The sequence below is a fragment of the Stylophora pistillata genome, chromosome 8 (assembly GCF_964205215.1).
Source record: "Stylophora pistillata chromosome 8, jaStyPist1.2, whole genome shotgun sequence".
Lineage (NCBI taxonomy): Eukaryota > Metazoa > Cnidaria > Anthozoa > Scleractinia > Pocilloporidae > Stylophora > Stylophora pistillata.
In genome coordinates, this window is record NC_142526.1 from 10,738,057 (window position 1) to 10,760,954 (window position 22,898).

The 22,898-nt window shown below is 38.2% G+C and overlaps 3 protein-coding genes across 4 annotated transcripts; 2 read left to right on the plus strand and 1 right to left on the minus strand.

Annotated features, from left to right (window-relative positions):
* Window positions 1-4,044: 4,044 nt before the first annotated feature.
* LOC111332411 (uncharacterized) lies at window positions 4,045-9,182 on the plus strand. 2 transcript variants are annotated; one of them, XM_022937735.2, is made up of 6 exons: window positions 4,045-4,199; window positions 6,078-6,181; window positions 6,513-6,544; window positions 7,062-7,466; window positions 7,946-8,173; window positions 8,542-9,182. In XM_022937735.2, exons 2-6 carry the CDS (start codon window positions 6,121-6,123, stop codon window positions 8,764-8,766), a joined length of 951 nt encoding a protein of 316 aa, XP_022793470.2. In that variant the 5' UTR covers window positions 4,045-4,199; window positions 6,078-6,120; the 3' UTR covers window positions 8,767-9,182. The 2 variants fall into 2 exon arrangements, with proteins under 2 accessions (XP_022793470.2, XP_022793471.2); XM_022937736.2 differs by lacking the exons at window positions 4,045-4,199; window positions 6,078-6,181; window positions 6,513-6,544 and adding an exon at window positions 6,564-6,972.
* A 1,146-nt stretch (window positions 9,183-10,328) lies between these two features.
* On the plus strand, window positions 10,329-13,398 carry LOC111332454 (uncharacterized). Its single transcript, XM_022937794.2, has 3 exons — window positions 10,329-10,488; window positions 12,214-12,441; window positions 12,787-13,398. The coding sequence occupies exons 2-3, from the start codon at window positions 12,220-12,222 to the stop codon at window positions 12,940-12,942; spliced, it is 378 nt and encodes a 125-aa protein (XP_022793529.1). The 5' UTR covers window positions 10,329-10,488; window positions 12,214-12,219; the 3' UTR covers window positions 12,943-13,398.
* Window positions 13,282-22,841, minus strand: LOC111332453 (uncharacterized). The gene is made up of 7 exons (XM_022937793.2): window positions 22,736-22,841; window positions 21,344-21,562; window positions 20,228-20,351; window positions 19,717-19,860; window positions 17,420-17,601; window positions 15,462-15,656; window positions 13,282-14,553 (listed from the first exon to the last, which is right to left on the minus strand). Exons 2-7 carry the CDS (start codon window positions 21,522-21,524, stop codon window positions 14,390-14,392), a joined length of 990 nt encoding a protein of 329 aa, XP_022793528.2. The 5' UTR covers window positions 21,525-21,562; window positions 22,736-22,841; the 3' UTR covers window positions 13,282-14,389.
* Window positions 22,842-22,898: the final 57 nt, after the last annotated feature.

The window sequence follows — 22,898 nt, forward strand, 5'->3', positions numbered from 1 at the left end:
AAAAGCTTATCATGATATACGAACATTTTCTATTTTAAGTTATCTAGTTAATCGCCTTTCCTTGTAACTTATATTTTTAAAATTCACTCAGCCTCACTGAGTCTCCTGAGTGATTGCAAAAGGAGAAATCTCAGAAAGGGGTTGCTTTTATAATGCCTGAACTTGGTTTTTTTTACTTCTCTCTTGAAGAAAAAATTACTTTGGGCCTCTGCCAATTTGATAAATAACCGAGCTGGGATTTGGGACCAAAAGTCGAATATCAATTTCTGACATTCTCTCAGTTCACTTTCTGATCACTTGGTCCGTAAACAGAGAAGGTAGACATATCTGTCATTGCTTTGACCAGCTTGTCATTTTTGTGCGCAATTTCTAGCACCACGCAAGGCAAAAGAACCTTTGTACTGCATGGTTAAGAGTTTTACTTGCAAGACTTCCGGGTTAGTTTTGTTTTCCTCTGCGACTGATCGTTAGATTTCGAGCATCTTCCTAGCTCCTTCTTTTGGGAAGGTTTAGTTGCCATGAGTCATGTGGTTATCAACCACTAAACTCGCAAAAAGGGACTGTAATCGAGAGCTTAGTCCACTGATCCGGGTTACTAAGATGGTTTAGCTCCTACCTCATAGGCCGACGTCAGCGTGTCACCGTACTTGGTGCATTCTCACGTGACCTACCAGTCACTTCCGGTATTCCGCAGGGGTCCATTTTGTGACCAGCCCCATTTCCTAATTTATGTGAACAGTCTCTCGAGTGCTGTAAGAAACAGCGAGGTAATGATGTTCGCGGACGATACAAAAATCTATGAAGAGATAAAGACCAGGGATGATTGCGCCTCACTTCGGGAGGACCTTGATAGCCTTTTCGTGTGGTCTACTTACTCAGGACTGTCCTTCAACGAGACCAAATGCAAGGTCCAAACCATTTCAGGGCAACGACGTCCAATCTCTGCGAGCTACCAGATTAGTAGCTGCGTCATTAAGTCTACAGCGTCGGAGCGTGACCAAGGTGTGTCTGTATCCAGCGACCTGACCTGGAACAACCAAGTCTATGAGCAAGCTGCCCGTGCAAGCAAGCTCTTGGGATACATCCAAAAGAATGCTAAATTCATCATAAACACCTGTGAGGCGCACTCTATACATCGGCCTGGTGCGCCCCAATATTGGTTATGCCACCCAAGTGTGGGCTCCTCAATCCATCCAACTAATTTCCAAGTTAGAGTTCATAAAAAGACGTGCCACAAAGTTCATCTTGCGTTTGCCGTTCTGAACATCGATAGATTATAGGACACAACTCTAATCGTTGAAACTTCTCCCCATCACGTTTTGGCTCGAATTTATGGATATGATATTCTTCTACAAGGCTACGCATAACCTTGTCTCTTTGAATGGTTCTGTACTACCCGTAAATCGTGTTGCAAGAACTACACGCTACACTAACACTGTCATCAAATTTGCTCCTAAAAAATGCAAAACTACTACTTATCAAATCTTTTTCAACAGAACTTGTCAGATTTGGAACACTTCAGCCAGTATTATTAACAATGAAAACCAAACTCTGAACTAATTTAAGACCGTAATGTCTAACTACCATCTGGCCAGTTTATTTATCTCTTGCGATCTGAATAATCCCAAAACCTTTAAGTCTATTTGTTTAAAATGTAATGCTGTTCGTCCTCTAAATTCTAAGATTGCTTGCTGCATGTAGCAAGATCGATAGTTTCCTTTCTCTTCTTCTCTCGTCTTATCTTCTTTTATATTCTGGGCCCGCTGCAATTGGCTATGCTGTTGCGGTTTTTGCAATTTTTCTGTCATTTTTTAAAATTTTTTATATCTATTTATTTTGATTGTTGTTGCTTGGCGAAGTTAATAAATAATAAAAAAATATTTATTTTCATCAATTGGGTATTACATCCTTTTCCGGTAAGATTGATGGAATAACATTACTTTCTAACATCGCAACAGATAAACTCTTGGTGAGTAAATGATGTCAAATCTACATCGACGGTAGAGTTATTTCCGGGTTCAAACACATGTAGGTGTATTTAAGGGTATTTCCGCCGGGTATAATTACAAGTATGATGTGAAACTGTTAAAAAGTTCGTGTCCTGAGACAGACAGATTCCCTTAAGTTTTAAATTTGTTCCTAAACATAAAACGTACGAGTTTTCGGGAGATTCGGAAAAGCGTTCTCCACGACCGACATATTCATATGACATCATCGAGGATGTTTTCCCGATATGTGAGGTACGAATGGACTTGTTTTTGCATACACTCATCCTTAACGAACTTCTGCTAGGCACTGTTACAAATTTTTCAAACATTTTTAATATGAGCCAAAGAGCGCTCGAAGCAACAAAATAAGAAAATAAATTTAGGAAGAGTTGTGTCGGTATGGCTGTTATTTGGCCAATTACCGTAAGAGGGTCAAAATAGGTCAACCACGAGCGAACATCAACAAAAAAAACACAAACACTTTTCGTAATCTAAAAAGAATATTGAAACGAATTTTGATGAAGGGACAAAAAGGTTTTATTCCTGATTTTTTAGCCTGATTAAAATAAAATCATTTGCTGAAGAAACTGATATTTACCGATTTTTTTTTTTTTCTTACACTTTTTACAAAAGCTTACGTGCCGGCGTTAAACAGATAAAGAAACAGACTACATCGAATTATATTTAAGTCGGCCTAGCCTCAAAGCACTCTGACTAACTTTAATTCCATGCCCTGGCTGTTCAAAGGCTGTATATGCTATACACTGGGATAAATATTTATTTAGTAGATAGAGCGGCAATACATTTGTTCACATTTATCCGCTGGATAGCGATTTATCTGTTGTATACCGTTGTCCGCCCTTTAAACAACTAGGCCCAGAAAAAATTTCAAAGAAATCTAATTCGTATCTCTTCTCCTGAGCTTGATTCGCCTGAACCGAATAACCATTCATCTGAACTTAGTCAACAAGGTTGGCCCATTCACTGTTATCTTCCTTCAAACCTCTTTCCTCTTTTCATCAGAAGACGGGTTCACCCAGTTACCAGTGGACGGGCTGGAAGTTTAAGCAAATGTTTTTTCCTGGTTATCAGGCTTGCACCTTATTCATGCTGGTTACCGCGAGTAATCGAGCTGATTTTTTTTTTAACAAAATAAAAGATTTACCCAGCTGGATTACAGCTGGGATTAAAAGCGGGCCTACGTTCCCATATAGACAGAGAGTAATATTCAATCGGTTACCGCAAGGAAGAGGGTAGTAGGTCCATTTGAGACTTTAAATGTTGCGCCGGAACAATTCGCGGAGACATCTTGCGGTGAAAATCCTCGTAAAATATATAGAATTTCCCCTGAGAATGAGTTTCTATCCACCATGAGAGTCACCAAAATTCAAACCGATTTGAACTTGATCGGTGATCTTAGGTTTGAAATGATTTGCCCAGACTTTTTTTGGAAACAAAATGCACGAAGTGGTTTGCTGCAGAAATCTTTTGCAATAACGTGTCACCTCGTCACCTAAGGAAGCTCCACAGAGTTTTAGCTTGATTCTGGCGCCGGTGTTATGTTTTCCACTTTGATTCTCTTCAATTCTCTTCGGTGAAATCTTCCACAGTTTCCATAATATGTTAAATTTGTCCTGCTGATCATTTTAAAGTGGAAAAAAATAGGGGTTTGAAAAGCAGTTTCTTTGCTTTTTGCATATTTCTGTTTTCTGTCTCAAAATTGCAGTCTTCTTGATGAAAAGATGGAATTTCATTTTAATTTTAGCCTCAGTGGATGGTGAACCCAATACAATGAACCCCCGAGCTACTTGTGATGTAAGATAGTTCACGCCAAGCCTCCATATCTAAGAAAATATGGTAAACGTGCAGTAAATACTTCGTCTATGAGGTATCTGTGCTGTAAGACCAAAGCGAGGAACGAGATTTCTCCAGAGGTCATTTGACCAACTGATTATTGTTCGCGTCTCAAAAAGCTGAACTGGGTACGAGTGTGTGATAAGCCAATCCAATTTAAGGGCTGAGGTTCTCGGTCCACCTATAGATAATTCTGAGAAAACTATATATACAAATTTTTACCGAAGCGGAAGACAGTCAATCGTTGCGTTGAGCTGATGTCTTGGGAAATTTTTCTGAAATTTTCAAGCTATTAGCTACTCCTGATTTCCGTCAACCATTAATCTACAAGAGATCAACTCTACTCGGTTTTAAAAGGTAAGCGAAGGAATTTCGTGTTGTGACAGATGAGCATTTCTTGACTTGCATGTTTGCGTTGTTTTTTCTCGCTGCACAAGTCTAGCTGAAACGGAGATAGAAATGTTAACAGAGTTTACCTGTTCTATCGTGGCCGGCTAGATGATGTGAAAGCTATATATTAAAAAGTTGGAGTAAACCGCAATGTTCATAGCTGGCCTCCAATCAATCGTAGTTAAGCCTGATTTTAAGTGACCCGCGACTACGGCTGACCGAAAGAGTTTTGTAGCACGGTTCGAAACTAGGCTAAAATTTGTAAACTCAAATTTAACTGATGACCTGAATGTAAGTTAAATCGAAAAGTTGACATAAAAACCTTTTCATTCCAAATTGGCTGCTTAACTACAAGCCTAAACAGGAACTTCACTTTAATAATAATAATAATAATAATAATAATAATAATAATAATAATAATAAACAATCTTTAAGGAGGAAGCGCCCGTCACGTAAATACGTGGTTTTCAGGGAGGTCCTCCGTAAAAATAAAAAGTATTAAAAGCTAAAATAAGAAATACAAATGTCACAGATCTAAAACGGCGTATATCTAAAGTTTTATCCATCATTTAAATATTTATCCATTAAGAATCTTGTAAGGGTTTCCTTAAAAATTTTGCATGGCATTTGCCTTCTTAGAAATACTGGGAGGGACATCCAGTCATTTATAAAACGGAAGTAGGACACCCTCTTTCCGCATTCCGTTTTAGGTTTAGGCAGTCTAGGTAAGTAGCCATTTCTAGTGTTGTAGCCATGCGAACTTCTCAATGTCGATTTAAAACTTTCAAAATGTTGCGGAATGTCTCCTTTGATTGCATTTTCTACGGTGGTACAACGATGAAATAGACGTCTTCCAGCCAGAGGGAGCCAATTTAGGCACTTTAGAGCTTCTGAAGAAGATATCTTGACTAATTTAATTTTCTCCGCAAATTTGTTCTGAAAACTTTGCAATTTTTCCATTTCCGATTTTAGACCGGGTTGATCTCCCCACACTGTGTCGGTATAGTCTAGGTGTGGCAGCACTAGCCCATTGTAGAAGGCTATGCGAGTTCTATTGTCTAACATATGAAATATGCGATTAAACAAAGAAAGACGATGACCTAATTTCTTTAGCAAATTGCTGATATGTGGCTTCCAGCTCCATTTTGCATCCGTTGTCACTCCCAGATATTTGAATGACTATATGCGATCGATTTGTGCACCATTTGGTTGCAACTCAAAGTCTTCAAATAAGGATAACATCCTTTTACTGCCTGCCAGCATAAATTTGGTCTTCTCGACATTTATAGTCAACCTGTTATCAGTGTACCAGTTACTGATTTCAGTGAATTCACGTTCCAGAGCAATTTGAAGTTCTTGACGTGTTGATACGTCACAAAATAGAACAGCATCATCTTTAACTTTAAAACGTGTCGTTGCTATGGGTGTCGTCATTTATTTTTAAGGTCCGGTATCAGCTTTTGTTATCGTCAAGGAAGTAAAAAAGAGATCGTTCCGTCATGATCTTTTAAAGTGACGTTGACATATACCGGCTCGATGTCTCAAGCCAGCGTGACGCCATCTCAACAATTATTCCGGGGTTATTGAAAAATGGAATAAGCCTCGCCCAATAATCACTTCCGCCCAATAAATCACTCTTCCTTTGTAAGGTCGCTCAACCTAACTGAATGCGTGGTCGTTACAATAGAGTTCCATAAAAACGCTTTGTTGCTCTACTTCCTGATCACAAAGCTTTTACCTTTCCTCTACATAAAAAGTACTGTGAGGTATTGAAATGATAGTGGACAACCTTTGGCCGAGATTAGAAAGTCATATACAAATCATCAAGAACGCATTTTTTTTTAGGTCAACACTCTGACAATTTGGTTTGTAAACAGCGAAGATAAAGATGTCTTTTACCGCCTGGATCAGTTTGTCACTCTTCTTTGCAATCACTGGCACCATTCCAGGTAAATGAAATATGATGTTACTCATCTAAAAGTTTCATCTGAGCTAAATAAGATGAAATCACTGTCGACAGTCGTAACATAATATAAACACTTGGGGGGGGGGGGGTGAATTCTTTCAACCCTTGACAAATTGAGTTATTTCCAGGTCCCAAAACCGCGCAGTTATTGTGAGGATGAAACCGTTATTAAAATCACTCAGTGAACCTGATAAGCTACCTTTTTAAAGTCGAGAAAAAAAAGGGTTATAAAAACAGTTTCTTCGCCTTTTGCACATTTCTGTTAGAATTGCATCCTTCTTGATGAAAAGATTGAATTTCAATTTTAATTTCAGCCTCCATGGCGAAGTCAATACCTACCTCTGAAGTAAGTTGATGCCTGTGATAGTAAAGTTCAATCCGAACTACCGTTTCTAAGAAAATATGACGAACATGTAAATACCTCGTTTATGAGCTATCTATATACGTTCATGACGATTTATCGGTTTAAAAAGGTCTTACACAGTAAAACCAATGCGAGAAACGAGTGGAAAATGTTAGGCGTAGAGAGAGATGCGTTTTACGATGGGTGGATGAATATACTGTTCGATTTTCAAACAAAATTTTATTCTCTTAATCCCTCATATTGTACTTTTGTAGTCCCAAGCTTTACATGTCTTTAAAAATTATCTTACGGTATATAAGTGAGCGTTGAAAACGAAAACCAAAGCATCTGAAGCGGTTGGAAAGAACAAAAGATGATATCACGGGGAACAGCGACCGCTCAAAGACCTCAAAGGCAAAACGTGTTACATGGTAAGTGAGATCCTTATTGAAATAATTTTGATAAGAACTTTAAATTATCCTCACATGCACTTACTCCAAACTGGTCTTTTATATTGCAGATCACAGTCACCCTGAAACTTGACTGGAATGTTACCGATGTTCCTAAACCGATTCCAGCCAGCTACACCACAAAGGTTCCCAACGGAACTTTTCTGATTGACATTATGAACAAAGCTGCTGACAACGAGAAGGAAGGCCCTTTTGACAAATACAAAAGCACTTACTACAGCGTCATGGGATATTTCATCACCTCCATAAATGGCACAGAAAACAATCCTGACAAAAGCTCGTACTGGATGATTTATGATGAGCAAACTGGAGCTTCACTAAGATGTGGAGTGAGCTCGTACCTGCCTTCTAACGACTCCACCACTCTCTTCCGATTTACTAAACTTCCAAGTGACTCGAGTCATGGTAATAATGCGAGTACTAGTGGACGCTGTAAAAAGCATTCCAATCTACCGGTTAGTACCCAGTACACGCTTGATTTGTTTGAATGTGACCCAGGGAAACTGGGGTCAGTACATAAAGGTTAGAAAATTTGGGCAAAAGTGAAGGAAAGAGAGAAACTCATTTTTCAGTGAACTGTTGATGAGACTTGCTATTTTTAGTAGTGATTTACGAGAAGGAAAGAAAAGATGAAAGGTAATAAATTAAACCATGAAAGTGACAGTTAGTTCCTTTTCATCAATTTTCGAGGGAAATTTAGCAAGGCAATGCAACATGAATTACACAGCATTTCGCAGCGATATGAACACATCAAAAACGAAATACACCTTACAATTAATGAAATATGAAAGACGCAAACACTTGCAGCTTATTAACAAGTAAACGCGATACAAGCGGGAAGCGGTGGAACAATGTTTGCGAAGTTCCGCACTCACACAAAGAAAGTCCAATTAGCGATTTTAACTATACACAAATGCGTTTGATTTCGTTCCAGACACCATCATCTGCGATCACAATTACAATTGGAATGGACTGGAATCCGGAAGTTATTAAAAAACCCGTTCCTCCCCCCTATTCCACCAAAGTGGCCAGTGGCACGACTCTCAGAGAAATCATCAACAAAGCTGCGGATAAAAATCCCAAGGGTCCTTTCAATAAATATACATCCACCTATTATGGTGGACAGGGGCATTTCATCACTTCCATGAACGGTGCTAAAGAGGTATGTGATCGGTAGCCATTTACTCTTATTTTGCATAATTTGAATTGATGGATGTCATCATTTTTCACCTCGAGATGTTCTTGCAGGTCTGAAGCATTTTTTGGAGTCCAAGTTGGTCATTACAAAAGCTGCTTATACTGCGAAACATTAAACCTTAGGACGGAACAAAATGCAACAAATATCCCCAATCCTACACCGAAATTCTCCACCTTCCTAATCCAGTAGAGAGGGGTAGGAGCACGCTGACCAAATTGCACCAAAATGTGGAGGTGGGGGCGTAAGTGCAAATATTACTCTCACTTACGTAAGGCTAGTTTAATCGAGTTTAGATTATCGCTGCATTAACGCTTCCTGTTTCGAGTGTTGAGGATTCTACCAAGGACTGGCAGTGGAAGATTTACGACAAAGCCACTGAAAAACTCAGCCCACCCTTTGTAGATCAGTTCAAACCACAGGACGGCTCAGCTACGATCCTTAAGTTTATCACAAGCAAGGAATCTGAGCAGGAGTTCAACTCTAGTGGAGAATTTGTTGGGATGGGATTGGTATTCCTGTGCATCTCAGCCATTGTGGAAGGCCTGCTGTTTTTGTAACTTTTAAAGGTTAAAAAAAAAAAAACGCCTTGATTACGTAATGGCTCTAGTCAAAGAATCAATTTCAAGTACTACGCAAACCTTTTCACGGTGGAATTTTAGTAGTACGCTAGCATTACATTGTATTTCTAGATTTTGAGGTGTAGAAAACTTCCGTCGTTAAAGTTACACATTTAGCTTTCTACGGTGTTTTACAAGTAATTTCAAGAAAATACTTAAATGCTTTTGGATGCAATTTTAGATATAGTCAGTTGACTTTTATAACGAATGTAGTAAGGCGTCGAAAAGAAAAACTTTTGTGGCTTTTCGTAGTTTTGTTAGGCTTTGTAATCTTTGTAATCTTCAAACGTGTTTAATCTTCGTTGAATTTCGCTTTTTTCAGTTATTTTATGAGAAGAATAAAATGGTGAAAGATATACATTTGTGTTTTATTTCAGCTTTGTTAGATTTTTGTTTGCTGTCATCGCTCTCAATGCTTATAATTTCAAATATCAAAACGTGTTTAATCTTCGCTGATTTTCACTCTTATTTCAGTTAAGGAAAATGTAATGCTGCGATATATTAATGATTTGTCATTTGTCTGTTTATTTGATGTTGTAACGTGCGGTGTCAGTCACATCTTAGGTTGTATGCTGTAGGGATAAGCTTTTTCAAATTGATCTGGTTGATAAACGTTTTCAACCGGTTTAAAACCTGTTTGAGTTAGATGAAAAAGCATGGATAGCGACCGCTGTCGTCTACGCGGGCTTATTAACGTTTAACTCTGGTTGCCATTAAATAATGGTTGGGGATGAAACGGTTGATGTCAATAAAACACAGCCTACGGTTTTTTTTCTCGATACGGGATAGTGATTTTTTGAACCCAAAAAGTTTCCGTTGATTTTGCATGAATACTTGATGAAAATGTTGACCGTGCGCTTCACAATTTTTTTTTTTTTGAGATTCCCTAAAGGTAGTGAAAAATCAGACATTTTCTCACTGAATGTAGGAAGAATTTAGGAATACATTTGATTTTGCAGCATAGGTTAGACGAGACTTCATTCTCCATGTTCTCATAGCCATTTTCATCCTAGCATCTCTAGTGAAGCGTAAAACCAAAGTTCATCGGAGGACATGCGATGATAATTTTCAGTCCAAAAAAAAAAAAATCCCCGTTGATTTTCCGTGAATAACTCATGAAAATGTTGACCGTGTACTTGACATTCCTTTGGGGATTCTTTTACAGGTAGTGAAGCCTCAGTACTTTTCAACTGAATGCACAACCAAGGAAATTAGACTGTATAACTCTCCCCAGTCTCCATATTGCCCGACCTTCACACCCTAATATCTCTAGTGAGAACACAAAGTCAAATTTTGTCCTTTAACACTTCTAATGGGGTTTGGAAACTTTTAGTCGAATAAGCTCTCCGTTGCATCCCACCTAATTCAGTTCGAACAGCCGTGATGTTTTTTTGAAGGTAAATTGATCGCTTAACCGTGATCCGTGTCTTGAAAAGTTGAACTGGGTACGAGTGTGCAATGAGCCTATCAAATTCGTGGACTGAGTTTCTCGGCCAATCCAGAAAATAAAATTGTTGTGCTACGCGGAACACATTCAATTGCTGCGTTGACCTAATCTTTTGAACGCATTTTTGGATATTTTCAACCTATTAGCTACTCCAGGTTTCCATCAGCCATCAACGGTTAATCTACAAAAATTCAGCTCTACACAATTACACAAAGGTAAGCAAACTGAATTATCGTAGAAAAGAGACTATAAACAGTCGCTATTCTATTGTAGAAAATGAATTTTCATAAAATTGTTAAAATAGTTCTGTTTGTTTGCAAGTTTGCGCTGTAGTGACGAGTAATCTCCAATTTTTTCGCTGTATGGGTCTAGTTTAAGTGAAGAAATCTCAGTCGAGTTTTCCTGTTTTATCGTGGCTCGACGAATAAGCTATATTAAGAAATTTGTGTGCATCACGATGTACGAATTTTTTCCTGTTACAGTGGGCCACCGATCAAGAAATGACCGATTTCGAGTGACTCGCAAGTCGCAACTACTGACCGAAGCTATTTCGTCGTACAACTTTAAACATAGCTTTACAGACCCGTCTAACAACTTTTGCGAGTTTAATTGTTGAAATGAATTCAATTTAGATTAAGAAGTTGAGAAAATCAGCTCGTAGAATCGCTGGTTTATCACGAACCTGAACAAACAGGAAGTTATGTACAAAATTTGAAACGTGACGTTACTATGGGTGACGTCATTTATTTGCGAGTGTTCCACTTTCGGTTTTACGAGCGGAAGTAATCTTGGCTGACTCGATTTTTCTCGCGATAATATTCGCGGCTGCGTCAAAACATAGAGGCTCGAGCTCAGAGCCATAAGGCGGAGACTTAACAAAAGGAGCCATCGAAAAATATTTTGGTAAAGACCGATAAAATGAACTTCAAAGCGGTCTGTCTTTTGCTCGAGGAGACTTTTAAAATATATTGTCTTCGTCATACTATGTCTTCATTCAAGAGCAGAGCCAAGTCACTGTTAATATTCTCTCGGATTAAGTCTGCGATGTTCTTAATATTTGATGCATGCGAGATATTTCGGTTTGATTTGTTTGGCATCCGGGTGAAGAACTCTATTGGCGCTGTTCTTTCGGTCTTGAATTGATCAGAACTATTATATTAATTATATATTAATTATATATTATATATTAATTATATATTAATTATATATTAATTATATATTATATGTTAATTATATATTATTATATTATTATATTAATTGAAGTGAAACAAGCTGACATTTTTGTTATAATTATATATTATATATTAATTATAACAGTTATAATTATATATTATATATTAATCATATATTATTATATTATTATATTAATTGAAGTGAAACAAGCTGACATTTTTGTTTCGTAACAAGACTGAATTTCCTTCTTGTCATGCCTAACATGGCGAAGCATATAGTAAAGTTTACTGACATAATATATGAAGTGTCAATTTCATAATTCTTCCCCATACGAAAAGGGGCATCAACGTTTTATCTTTCTGTTTGGAGAGTAACCCAGCTCAGGATCGCGGCTGCCGGACTGGATATAATCGGTACCAATTGCAATGTCTTTGTTGCCATCCGATCGTAATAAATAATCTGTAGCGTGAAATTCACGATCAAATAGCTCGAGTCTGTATACGATCCAGTTGAATTTTTCTTTACCTGTATGTTTTGATGGCGTTGAGTAAGATGATAAAGTTTTAACATATGTACTTTATCACAATGGCTCATTTCGGCGAAGGTTGCGACGGGACTTTCTTCCAATCTCCATCAATCTCGTTTCCAAGGCTCTTTGCTACGGAAGACGAGTCAGAGAAACCCTGGGAACGAGGTTAAACCCTCCCTGACAGCATCACGATTTTATACCACCAAAATAGCAAACGTGATATTTTGCATCTACTTAGAACGAGATGGACATGATCACTGTTACAATCGCACAGGACTGGGATGTTACCATTGTGGACAAACCAATCCCTGCTCCCTACACCACCCAGGTGCCTCAAGGTACGATTCTTGTTGACATAATGAAGAAAGCTGCTGACGAAGATCCACAAGGGTCGTTCAATAAATATTCCACCACCTACTATGGTGGTCTGGGGGATTTTGTCATCGCCATGGATGGGATTCAAGAGGTATTGTATTATCATAATTCAGTTTTTCTTTGTGTTCATTCCTTGGAAGAATGTATCAAAGGGGGAGTGGGAGGGGAGAGAGAGGTGTTTTAATCACATTTTACGTTCGAATGTGAGAAAAAGCCGCGCTTCACGTATACTTTAAACACTGTTTCGTAAATCATGAACTTTAAGTTTCTCCTCTTGTATGCGAGGTTTCCATGCCAACAGAAATGCCTCTTCATGGTATGCTCTATCTCATATTTCTTGTCGCAAATTTTGAATTAAGATACCATTGTGAAGAAGTCACCGGACAAAAATTCTCCAATAACTAACATTTTCTTTTTTCATTTTTTGACGGTTCAGGATCCCGCCCACAAAAGATACTGGTTGATTAAAGACAAAGAGAGTGGACATCTTACCCCAACAGGAATAGACCAATACCAACCAAAGAACGGCTCAACTACAGTTTTCACTTATGAAACAGGCGCGAGTCACTACGAAAGACTGACTCGTGCTTAAGCGTTTCGTAGAAGAGGGTCTCTAGATAAATTGTCACCGAAACCAGAGATTGTTTTGCATTAGTACACCAGCTATAACGAGACATTAAAAAAAAAAAACAAAAAAACAAAAAAACAAAAAACAAAAAAAAATTGCTGCGCAAATGATAGTTTCCACTGCTGCATCTCAGTAAATTTGGTCATATATTAACTTTAGCTTTACTTGAGATTTAAAACGTGTTTTGCTGTATTTGTGAATTGTTCCCAAAATATCATATTGCAATGCTGTTGCACTGAACTAATTTTAAAACTACTTTTAAGTTTCATGTAAATTTAAGTGAATTTAATATAAACGCTCACGTTTTTTTAATTGGAAACTGTTTCAGTTTATTTACTTATGAAACGTTGGAAAAGGCTATTTTCACACATTACATAAGTTTTCCATTTTTCCATTTATTAAATACTGGTTTCTAAGCCCTATGAGTTCCTGTCGTAATATATCCGATGATGACCGAGCCCTTTCTAATTTCTTGATGATTATTTCTATACATTAAAACAAGAGCAGTTTTCAATTATGCGTCCAACGTAATTCCGCAGGGCATCGGTTTTGGTTCACAACGCCCTGTAATTGGTCTAGGAAACCCACGCCATCCTTGCTGCCAATCAGATGCAAAACTGAAACTAATCACGACTTCGCCACTTGCCGGCGTTTTCCCGCGCTTAACACAGTTCACATGTGTTTACTGTGATTTCTTACAACTTTCCTTCATTCTTAAAATCTTTTTTTGACTAGCACCAGTAATTTCTTTGGTTTCATTTGTCAATACCCAATGAAAAAGTGCTCGCAAAGAGGAACTATTTAACACATCATATTTTCAACACCCTTTCAGGCGAGTGCATTGAAGTCAAACATATATTACCATGAAGGGACAATTTTGTATTTTGTATATATTCAAGGTCAATCACGTGCTACACACGAGAAAGAGAAATAAGAATTTTTCCATTTAACCTTGCTACTTCCAGGAGTGATCAAGACATAATTTCTCCTTAAAATATTCATATAACACCGGGCAACCAAGTTATGAGAGTAAAGAAACATATCAATTAGGGGATTATTAGTTGATTAAATACCAAATTCTCAGAACAACCTTTACAGAAAACGTATGGCAGACGGTAGGGAGAATTTTCATCGAGATATTGGGAATGAATGGTGTAACACGAAAACCAAGAAATTGCTTTCACTGCTAAAATGACCATCTAAACTTTTGGTGGGGATAAAATCTATCATAAAAGCAATACAGGTATTATTAAAAAAGGTAGAAATAAATAGTAACTTAATATCAATGAAACTCTGAGATCGTTTTCCAAGAGGAAATCCAAAAACAGAGTACTTTGAAGTCAATTCGGTGAGGATGTTTCTTCCTCACTGCAAACCATCAATAATAAATTAAGACTGTACAAATTGAACATTAATTCGACATCATGGTGTCCACATTCTTGCTTTGAACTACGTTTAAAATGTACATTTTGAGGCAGGATGGAATGTTAAGAGAATTGATAATATCAATATTGCAGGGAGACAGTAACTTGCGAATGGAAAGACGGCAAAGGCGCTTTAAACTTACGGGTTTTCCTGCAGAAGAAAAAAAAGAAAAAAAAAGGAAATCACCAAGAATAACAGATGATTCAAGTTGAACTGGTCAATGTCACAATTTATGTGTTGAAGAAAGAGCTGATCCAGTGAAAGCTTTGAGTCTCAATTCGTTGATCGCAGCACGCGAAAATTGTGCCGCCGGCAAATAGGGCGGGAAAATCAAGTATCTGTGGCATGCAATCGGCGTATATTGCGGGAAAATAGAGTTGCGTGCGTATCGAAAGAAAGTAAAAGGTACAAAGGCGGAAAAAAAATTAAGTATCTTAGGAACACAGCAGTCAAACGTCTGCGCATGTACCAACGATGTACTGAATGGGTAGCTTACTTTCAGATGTCAGAACTAAGTTGTTTCATGCCACGAGCCAGTAAGTTACGGTGTTATAAAAGCGAGCAACTTTTTTCGTAAAGCTCAAAACGGTAGTAAATTGACAGGATTCCGTTCTTGAATAAGCTTCATAAAAAGTGTTGAACTTTCCTTTTCCCCACTTTTGTTTCCCTTCACAGATTTCTACGAACGTTTCAATTATATTCTGCGTTTGCGAGACAGCAGTTGTTGCTAATGTTCTCTTTCGAAATTTTGCGTGGGAAGTTGGGGCGGGCGCGGGCGGCCAAAATTGATCACCTTGCGCATGCCTGACGTTTGACCACTGTGTTTACTTTTTAGACTTGTCATCGGGGATAGTCGGTACAGTCATGAAAAACGCGCGAAATTATTGCAACCGAATAAAAGCACGGGATGGTCTTGGATAAGCGTAACTTTTGAAAAAAAAAAAAAAAATGCACACTGGTTTTCCATTCGTCACGCTGACCTGAAAATCCCGAATGGATAAATCCCAGCGACAAACAGTTCCAATGAAACAAAGGAAATTCACGATTTAAGAACTCACCATGGCTGTCCCAAAATAATTCTAAAAGCTGCTGATGTGATAAAACTGTTTCCACATTTGGACCATTTCCGTAACGAGTCAACAATGATTGGACGAGAGTCTCTGCGGAGTTACCGCTGTCATCTACGACGTCACTTCGGGCGCCATACTCTATCAAAAGGTGTGACAATGGCTCCGACTCCTCCCCCCTGAGGGCTGCAAAGCAACAATGTAGTGTGGTTGTGTGATCGCACTCAAAAGCCCTTTCCCTACCAACATTTATAAAGCTTTTCTCTACTTTTCATGATTTTAACACCATGAAAAGGTTCATAAAGACGATTTTCGTTTAGCCAGTCGAAAGTGGTCTTACAGTTGTTGGTATTCGGCCGAAGGTTTCCAATTTTTTTCTCAGTGGAGAGGTCGACGGACTACAAGGTCGCCGGGAGCTCGTCCGACTACAGATCGAGTGCTAGTCGACAATTGGCCGACTAATGACCGATAGTGTGGTTTTTTGTAACTGAGTTAATAATGTAAATAGGCCACCGTAAAGGGTTCCTACGCTGACGTATCAAGTGTTAGCTCACAGACGTCAGAGCAAATGAGTCGATAGGGAGCTTAAGCAACCACGACGACGAACGGAGGTCGACGACCGGAAGTAGCAAGAACGTCACTGCGCAAGCGCGAACCAAGAATTCCGTCGTCGTCTTGTCGTAGACGACTCGAGAAGGACCTGTTTCACGTCGTCGTGAACTTTCGAACTTCAGAGCAGTTTTTCTCATCAAAAGGTGCGGGTTTATTGTCAGTTTTTAGACAGTCTATGGCCCTTTGGAGTTTGTATTCGCTTCTTCGTTTGATTTAAACCTCCATATTCAGTTTTCTAAACAAATAAAATTCGAAAACCCACCAACTCATATTCCTTCCTTCGCACAACAGATGTAAAGTCAAGCGGTGAAAGCGACCACGTAAGGTTTTAATTTATTTGAGTATATTTTATGAAAGAGTGCTGTTTATCATTTTCAATGAATGAAAAGTTTTAAATGGAAGTGTAATACACCTCTGCGTTCGGTCAAAAGCTGTGTATGGAACTGCCGGATTATTGCTACTTAAAAAATTTTGCGTGTTGCTGTTCTTCAATCGAGACGCTTTAAACAACAAAGAATTCTTCAGATCGGTGTGTTAACATGAGCTTGAATACCTGTCAGGTTTTCCGAATCTATTTTCAAAATATTTGATATAGATTTACAGCCATAAAAATGATTCCGACAAAATCACATGGGAAAAAATAGTATTCTTGGGTGAAGCGCGACGACTGCTATCTGTGCCGATCGCTAGCTAGCATTGATTACATTGACAAACTTACGTCGTTTGCTCGCCAAAGGAAGGAGCATCAGAGATAGAACATATCAGGCTAAAGCATGTTGAAAATCAGACAAACCTTGTGCAAAATAGGTTTGTTTATATCAGCAACACTTAGAACTGAAATTAAGTCTCAAATAACTTGCGAAAAATTTAATATTTTAAACTTTTGCGATACGTAAATTATTGTAAATAAAGCTCAAGCTTAATAATTCCTTGGACTGTTGATGTTCAAGAATTGAATAACCTACTCTCGAACTTTCGATATATATGTGGAAATTTGATCCATGAGTGAGAAGAAGGTTTTGAACGTCTATGAACGATGTCATTTCTTAAATTGACGAAGCGAGAATAAACAAGATTTCAGACGTCGTCTTCCTTGAGCAACTTCACTGCTTAAGTTTCATTTTCCCGCTAAAAACGACGTCCTCGTTCCAGACCCTCCGCGATTACTTGATGTCGTCGTCGTCCCTTTCGTCGTGGTTGCTTAAGCTCCCTGATGTGTCGACTGAGGCCGACGTAAATTACACATGATCCAAAATTTTAAAGCTGCTCTTTCTCAAAGTGGAAATAAATACTCTGCAACAATTTGGTGAATGGTAAGGTTTTAGGGATCTACATACCAATATGAAGAGGAGTCAAGCCACCCTCAGCTGGGACATTTGGGTCTGCCCTAGCGTCGAGTAAATACTGGACACAAGCCACACTCTGTGCTTCACACGCCACGTGCAAGGCTGTCTTGTAGTGAGCCTTATCTCTTTGGTTCACACATGCTCCATACTCTAACAGCAGCCTCACAACATCACTAGAAAACAAAAAGAATTTCTTTGATTGCTTTGTTTCGTATGCCGTATGAAGACAGATGGTTCACTTTCTAGCCTAGTGGGTAAAACGGAGGTTATCACCAATCCAGGACCGAAGGTCAAACGAGGCTTCAAATCTCTTTTTGAACAGAATTGTACATTACGGCTAAAACATTTACGCATTTCATATCCTGCGAGCGCTGCAAGGTACTCGTTTCTCCGCCCGCGGGAAGATTGGAAACAACTCAGAGGAAGGTTTATCGGGGGTCTGGCACCAAAAATGCTAGACCCCCTGCCGAACTATCGCGGGCTGGTGTTCCTCAAGTCTTTATACTTTCCCGCGGACGATGACGGGCCGAGGAGCTGGTAACAAGCGCCAGCGCGCAGACCAGGCCTTTCGTGTTCCGTGTTATCCCTTAAGCTTTGGTGTTTGGTTATCAAAAAATGTATTTCAAAATGAGAGTCCTTTGATAATTCTCACTTGGTAATCTTTATAGTTTCAGAAAAAAAAAAACATCTGTAAGTTTTTGGTTTAAATTCCCCGAACCATTTGATAATTCTGTTTTGCAATTGCGTGGAATTTTCTTGGCCTATCACGACAAACTACTCAATTTTTTTTCTAATTAGACCTCTTGAACCGTTTAACAAAATTTTGACATTGTTATATCTGTGCCTCACACTAATTACCCAATTTCAATCCTGCGTAAGATTGATGCTGTCATATCAGGAGGCCGTTTGCAAAGATGACTACCATCAATTCTCCAAGAAAATAACCCCGAAAGTACAGTCACATGATCTACGACAGGACAACATACTAACAAGGTCTATTTTTCACTTACATTTCTAAAATTCAAGCATTCATACGCATATGGATATTTTGAGTTTTGACAGATATAATCCCACAGAGAAGCTTGACAAATCAACAGTGGTTTAGTGTGGTCTGCACTCTTATCACTGATGATGTTCGCCATCACAGTGGTTAAAATGTAGTGGACCCATGAGGTGGATCCTCAAACAACGTGCAGGCGTGATGTCATACAGAGACAAACTTTTAACTTTGAAACTTCCTCCTCTGACATGTGACCGCGAACTCAAAGATCTTGTTTTTTTTTTTTACAAATGTCGGAATGGTTTTACTGATTTTAATATTTATGATTTTTCAAACAACAACAAACATATGAAACATATGTATGAACTGCGGTTATGAAACGTATATGTGCACGATCCTTCGCAGTGAAGGATAGTGAAAATCAGACCTGAAAAAAAAAAAAAAAAAAAAAAAAAAAAAAAACAGGCCTGAAATTTTTTTTCAGGTCTGATTTTCACTATTGCTCAAATAGTGCTTTACTGCGAAGGATCGTGCACATATACATTTATGATTTTGTCTCTCCTGTTTCTCACGGCCGAACCAGACTAAGTAATTCTTTTAACCTTAAAACTCCTGTATGTAAAACTAGCACTTTTCAGGCCTTTTACTTTAATCGTATTGTTAAGCTCTGGAACTATATCTGTAAATTTTCACCCCCTACCAGTTTTTCAACTACTGCTTCCTTCCGTAATTTTGTTACCGAGCACATGTTTCAACTCTTGCACAATCACTTTGACATATTCTATCCTTGTACCTGGTCAGTTGTACCTTCCTGCCCCTGCCATCCCTAGTTTTTAACCGTTTTTTGGTTGATCGTGTTTGAAATCATTATCTGTACCATGGGCGGTGCCTCGCATGGCTCCTCGTGTCCCGTTCGCACCAGTCCTTTTCACCTTTTCTCCTTATCACTTTAAATCACTTTGTACATATATCCCATTTCTTTTAGGTCCTCTAATTTGCTGTATGTAATATGTGTAATGGTCAATAAAGTTGTTAAAAAAAAAAACATTTTTACTACAATATAGACATCAAATAAAACGATTCTTTCGTTGCGTGACACGTTGTGTGACATGTTGAAGCGAGCAGCGTAGGCTGTACTCTTATCGACAACACCAAATTGGCCAATCAGATTCTGACATTACTGCCAATTTAAGTAAAAATCACATTCTCTGTGATGCAAGAAACACCAACCCAAGTTAAAAAGGTCTATTGTTTATGACATACTCATTAAGTGACTCAAAGAACCAACCTATGAGCTCTTTGTGCTGCCAGAAATAAAGGTGTTTGACCCCAGGCCTCTTCCACATTAACCAGGGCACCACCTGCCAGCAGCACAGCCGCACAGTCACAGTGTCCAAAATAAGCTGCTTGGTGTAAGGGGGTGCTACCAAACCTGACAACAGATATAAAATAAGTTAGACACTTATCACCTGCTCTTTCAATACTGCCTGATTGATATTGTCTGTTCTCCTCTTTTCTTATTTCCTGGTAGATAAGATTGTTTGTTTTCCACTCCTCTTTTTTTTCCTGGTCTGTAACTGGATGACCAACTGGCCAAACAACAGACTGACTGACCAACCGACTGACCAACAGATAGACTAAACGAGAATGGCTACATCATCAACAATACCATAAAGATTTATCCAAAAACTCTCACCACGGTAACAATTCTGTTTCCATCTTTTGTCAGTTTTCCTAAATGATAAGCGATTTTACTGTGCTCAATAATATTTTATTTATATCTATCAATTGAAAATTACCTTGACGTACAGTTAACATCTGCCCCATGATCTATCAACAGTCTCACACATTTGACATAGCCATGATAAACAGCAAGATGTAGTGGAGTAAGGCCATCTTTTTCTTGTACATTCCGTTTTGCTCCTGCCATTTTTCAAGTTGGAGATATAGTTAAAACTTAATTTAGGACAATTACCAGTAACAATTCATCAATAATTTTAGATTATGCTTTAATTAATAAAATACCATAAAACTTGGTTAAAGAATGGCTAGAGTTTTTTAAAGGTATTTCATCACTATTTTTGTAAAACCACATCTCCCTTTCCTCTGTTAAAAAGATAGCTGAACTGGTGCATGGTCAAAAATTTTGCTCCCAAGACCACTCCCAAGAGTTCTACTACCAAGATTTTCACTCCCAAGATCTCATGAGTAATTCTCCTTACTGTCCACCACATGATTCTTATGAAGTTTGTTTGGAGAATTCAGTATTGAATCAATAAATAATCCCCTGGTCTATGTTCTTCTACATTCTCATCTTTTCTCTATTTGATATTGTAAAATGAAATTCTGTGTTGGTCACTCGTGGTAGTTTAAGGTCAGCTGAGCTTGTTAGCAGATGAACTAGCATGCACAATTATCACACGTATGAAAAGCAGTGTTTTAGTCTGCAAGTCTCATTCTCAGAATATTAATGTGCAAGCTATATCTACCTGTTGCTATTCCTGCCTTTCTTTTGTCTGATAATTTTTTTGAAGAGTTTTTGTACCTGCCTACCAACACTAGCCTGTTTATCACAATTCTCTACTTACATTGAAAAATACATCTGGATATGGCAAATAGAAAAATAACCTATAAGTTCTCAAGGTTATGAGCTTACTTGCATTCTAACTGATCAACAATTTTACTTCTCTGGGAGAGTTGACTCCAATCGTTTTACTCTCAACATCTTAAAGCTATCTCCTTGCTAATGGACACAGATAATCCTCTGAAACTGGTGTTGTAACTATACAATATCTGTTTGGCTGATAATTTTCAGAATTTACATAACTTATCTACATGGCAGTGGATCAAGTGTCTTACAATTCTGATCACTCCAGGTGAGATGGTCATTTAAAGAAGTTCCTAACAGTGCTTACCAGCATCCAAAAGCAGCTTCACACAACCCACACAACCCTTGGCGGCAGCTAGATGCAGAGCTGTCTGCTTTGTGTCTGGGTCTCTCAGGTCAGGGGAGATCTTCCTGTCATGGAGGGCCCACCGTAAGTCATCTTCACGGCCTTCGCGCGCCGTGAAGAAGAGTGTGTACCTCTGCCCCATGACTTTTGGAGCACAAAGTTAAGTATTAAATAGAGGTGCTGTAAAATAGTAATAATCAAAATAATCAAAAATTAGTTTGTGTGCTTCTGATTGCTACTACATCAAAGCTGAATAGGGCAAGGCACAAATGAGCCATCTTTCTGAACGGATCCACACTTTCATTTTATTTTGTTAACAACTCCACAATCATGGACTAGGCAGCCAGTAGTGTAGCCCGTCAGATCGTAGCATTTGTGAAAGTTAGTGATTTATTCTAATAAAAATGGGAATTAAGTGTATTGTATCCTAATTCATCACTTCCTAGTGAAGATTTCTTAGGGCAATATATGGAAAATTTGACAAACACATCATGAGTATTTACAGTGCTTTGAACTGATGTCATTGCTGAAGGCACATATTTGTCTAACTGTGTGCAGTTGTCATTTAACTTTTGGAATCACATATCAAATTTTTTCGGACCTCGAAGTGTTCTTTGTTATGTAAGCGTGATGACATATCAAAAACAGTAATGCTGAATCATGTAAATTTTCATAAAAAATAGGAATCATGGTTGAATACTTCTAATGTTCACCAGAATCAATTCTTTCACGAAATCATATACAGAAAGGTAATCTACCCTCAGAGATCAAGGGAAATTAGGGACGACAAACTAGAAGGTATGGAAAGCTACGAAACGAATTTGTAGATATGAAAAATTCAAGGCAAATTTCCCAGATACTCAATAAAATATAACAACACCAAAAAGAAATCCGATAATTTTTGCATCTTGAATATTCTGTAGTACCATAAAGCCAAATGTTTGTAGTAGACAGCGGATCGATAATCGAGCAGTCCAAAGTTGTCTAGTAAATATTTCGTGACATATCTGGGGAAATTCACCGAACGTCAAAAGTGTATCAGTTTAATGTTTGGTTATAAACCATGATGTACAAATGGATAAAACTTCTATTTGATGCTATAAATTTTTTGCTGTATTTTTTCAGTTAAAAACATTCATTGTATGGTACGTAACAAACCTTCGGAACAGAAAGAAATCTACGAGAAATATTATGTAAATCAAGTTCTTGAATCCCGACACCACAAATGAATGTTTGTTATGAACAGCTAGAAGACAGTGGGTCCCTGAAAAAACATTCTAGATCTCTTTAAAATTTTAACACAAATATCGTATGTAATCACACGATCAAAAGCGCAGAAAGACAGAAACTAACCTCTCTATTCCCTTCATTTCACACTCGTGGCCATATTTGTTTGTTTGCTAATTTTTGCTCTTTGTTCCCAGACTCCCGCACACAAATTGACTCCTGAGCTCGTTGTTTCTACTGTCAGCAGTCACTCCGATTAGGGGATGTGTGCACTCTGATTGCGTTGCAT

Excerpts from the sequence above, each read along its gene's own strand:
- LOC111332454 (XM_022937794.2), top strand. The coding sequence starts at position 12,220 with ATGGACATGATCACTGTTACAATCGCACAGGACTGGGATGTTACCATT. Across the intron at positions 12,442-12,786 it reads CCATGGATGGGATTCAAGAG|GATCCCGCCCACAAAAGATA; the intron begins GTATTGTATTAT and ends TTGACGGTTCAG.
- LOC111332453 (XM_022937793.2), bottom strand. The coding sequence starts at position 21,524 with ATGGGGCAGAGGTACACACTCTTCTTCACGGCGCGCGAAGGCCGTGAA. Across the intron at positions 20,352-21,343 it reads GAAGCTGCTTTTGGATGCTG|GAGCAAAACGGAATGTACAA; the intron begins GTAAGCACTGTT and ends GAAAAATGGCAG. Across the intron at positions 19,861-20,227 it reads GATGTTAACTGTACGTCAAG|GTTTGGTAGCACCCCCTTAC; the intron begins GTAATTTTCAAT and ends ATCTGTTGTCAG.
- LOC111332411 (XM_022937735.2), top strand. The coding sequence starts at position 6,121 with ATGTCTTTTACCGCCTGGATCAGTTTGTCACTCTTCTTTGCAATCACT. Across the intron at positions 6,182-6,512 it reads AATCACTGGCACCATTCCAG|CCTCCATGGCGAAGTCAATA; the intron begins GTAAATGAAATA and ends TTTTAATTTCAG. Across the intron at positions 8,174-8,541 it reads CCATGAACGGTGCTAAAGAG|GATTCTACCAAGGACTGGCA; the intron begins GTATGTGATCGG and ends TCGAGTGTTGAG.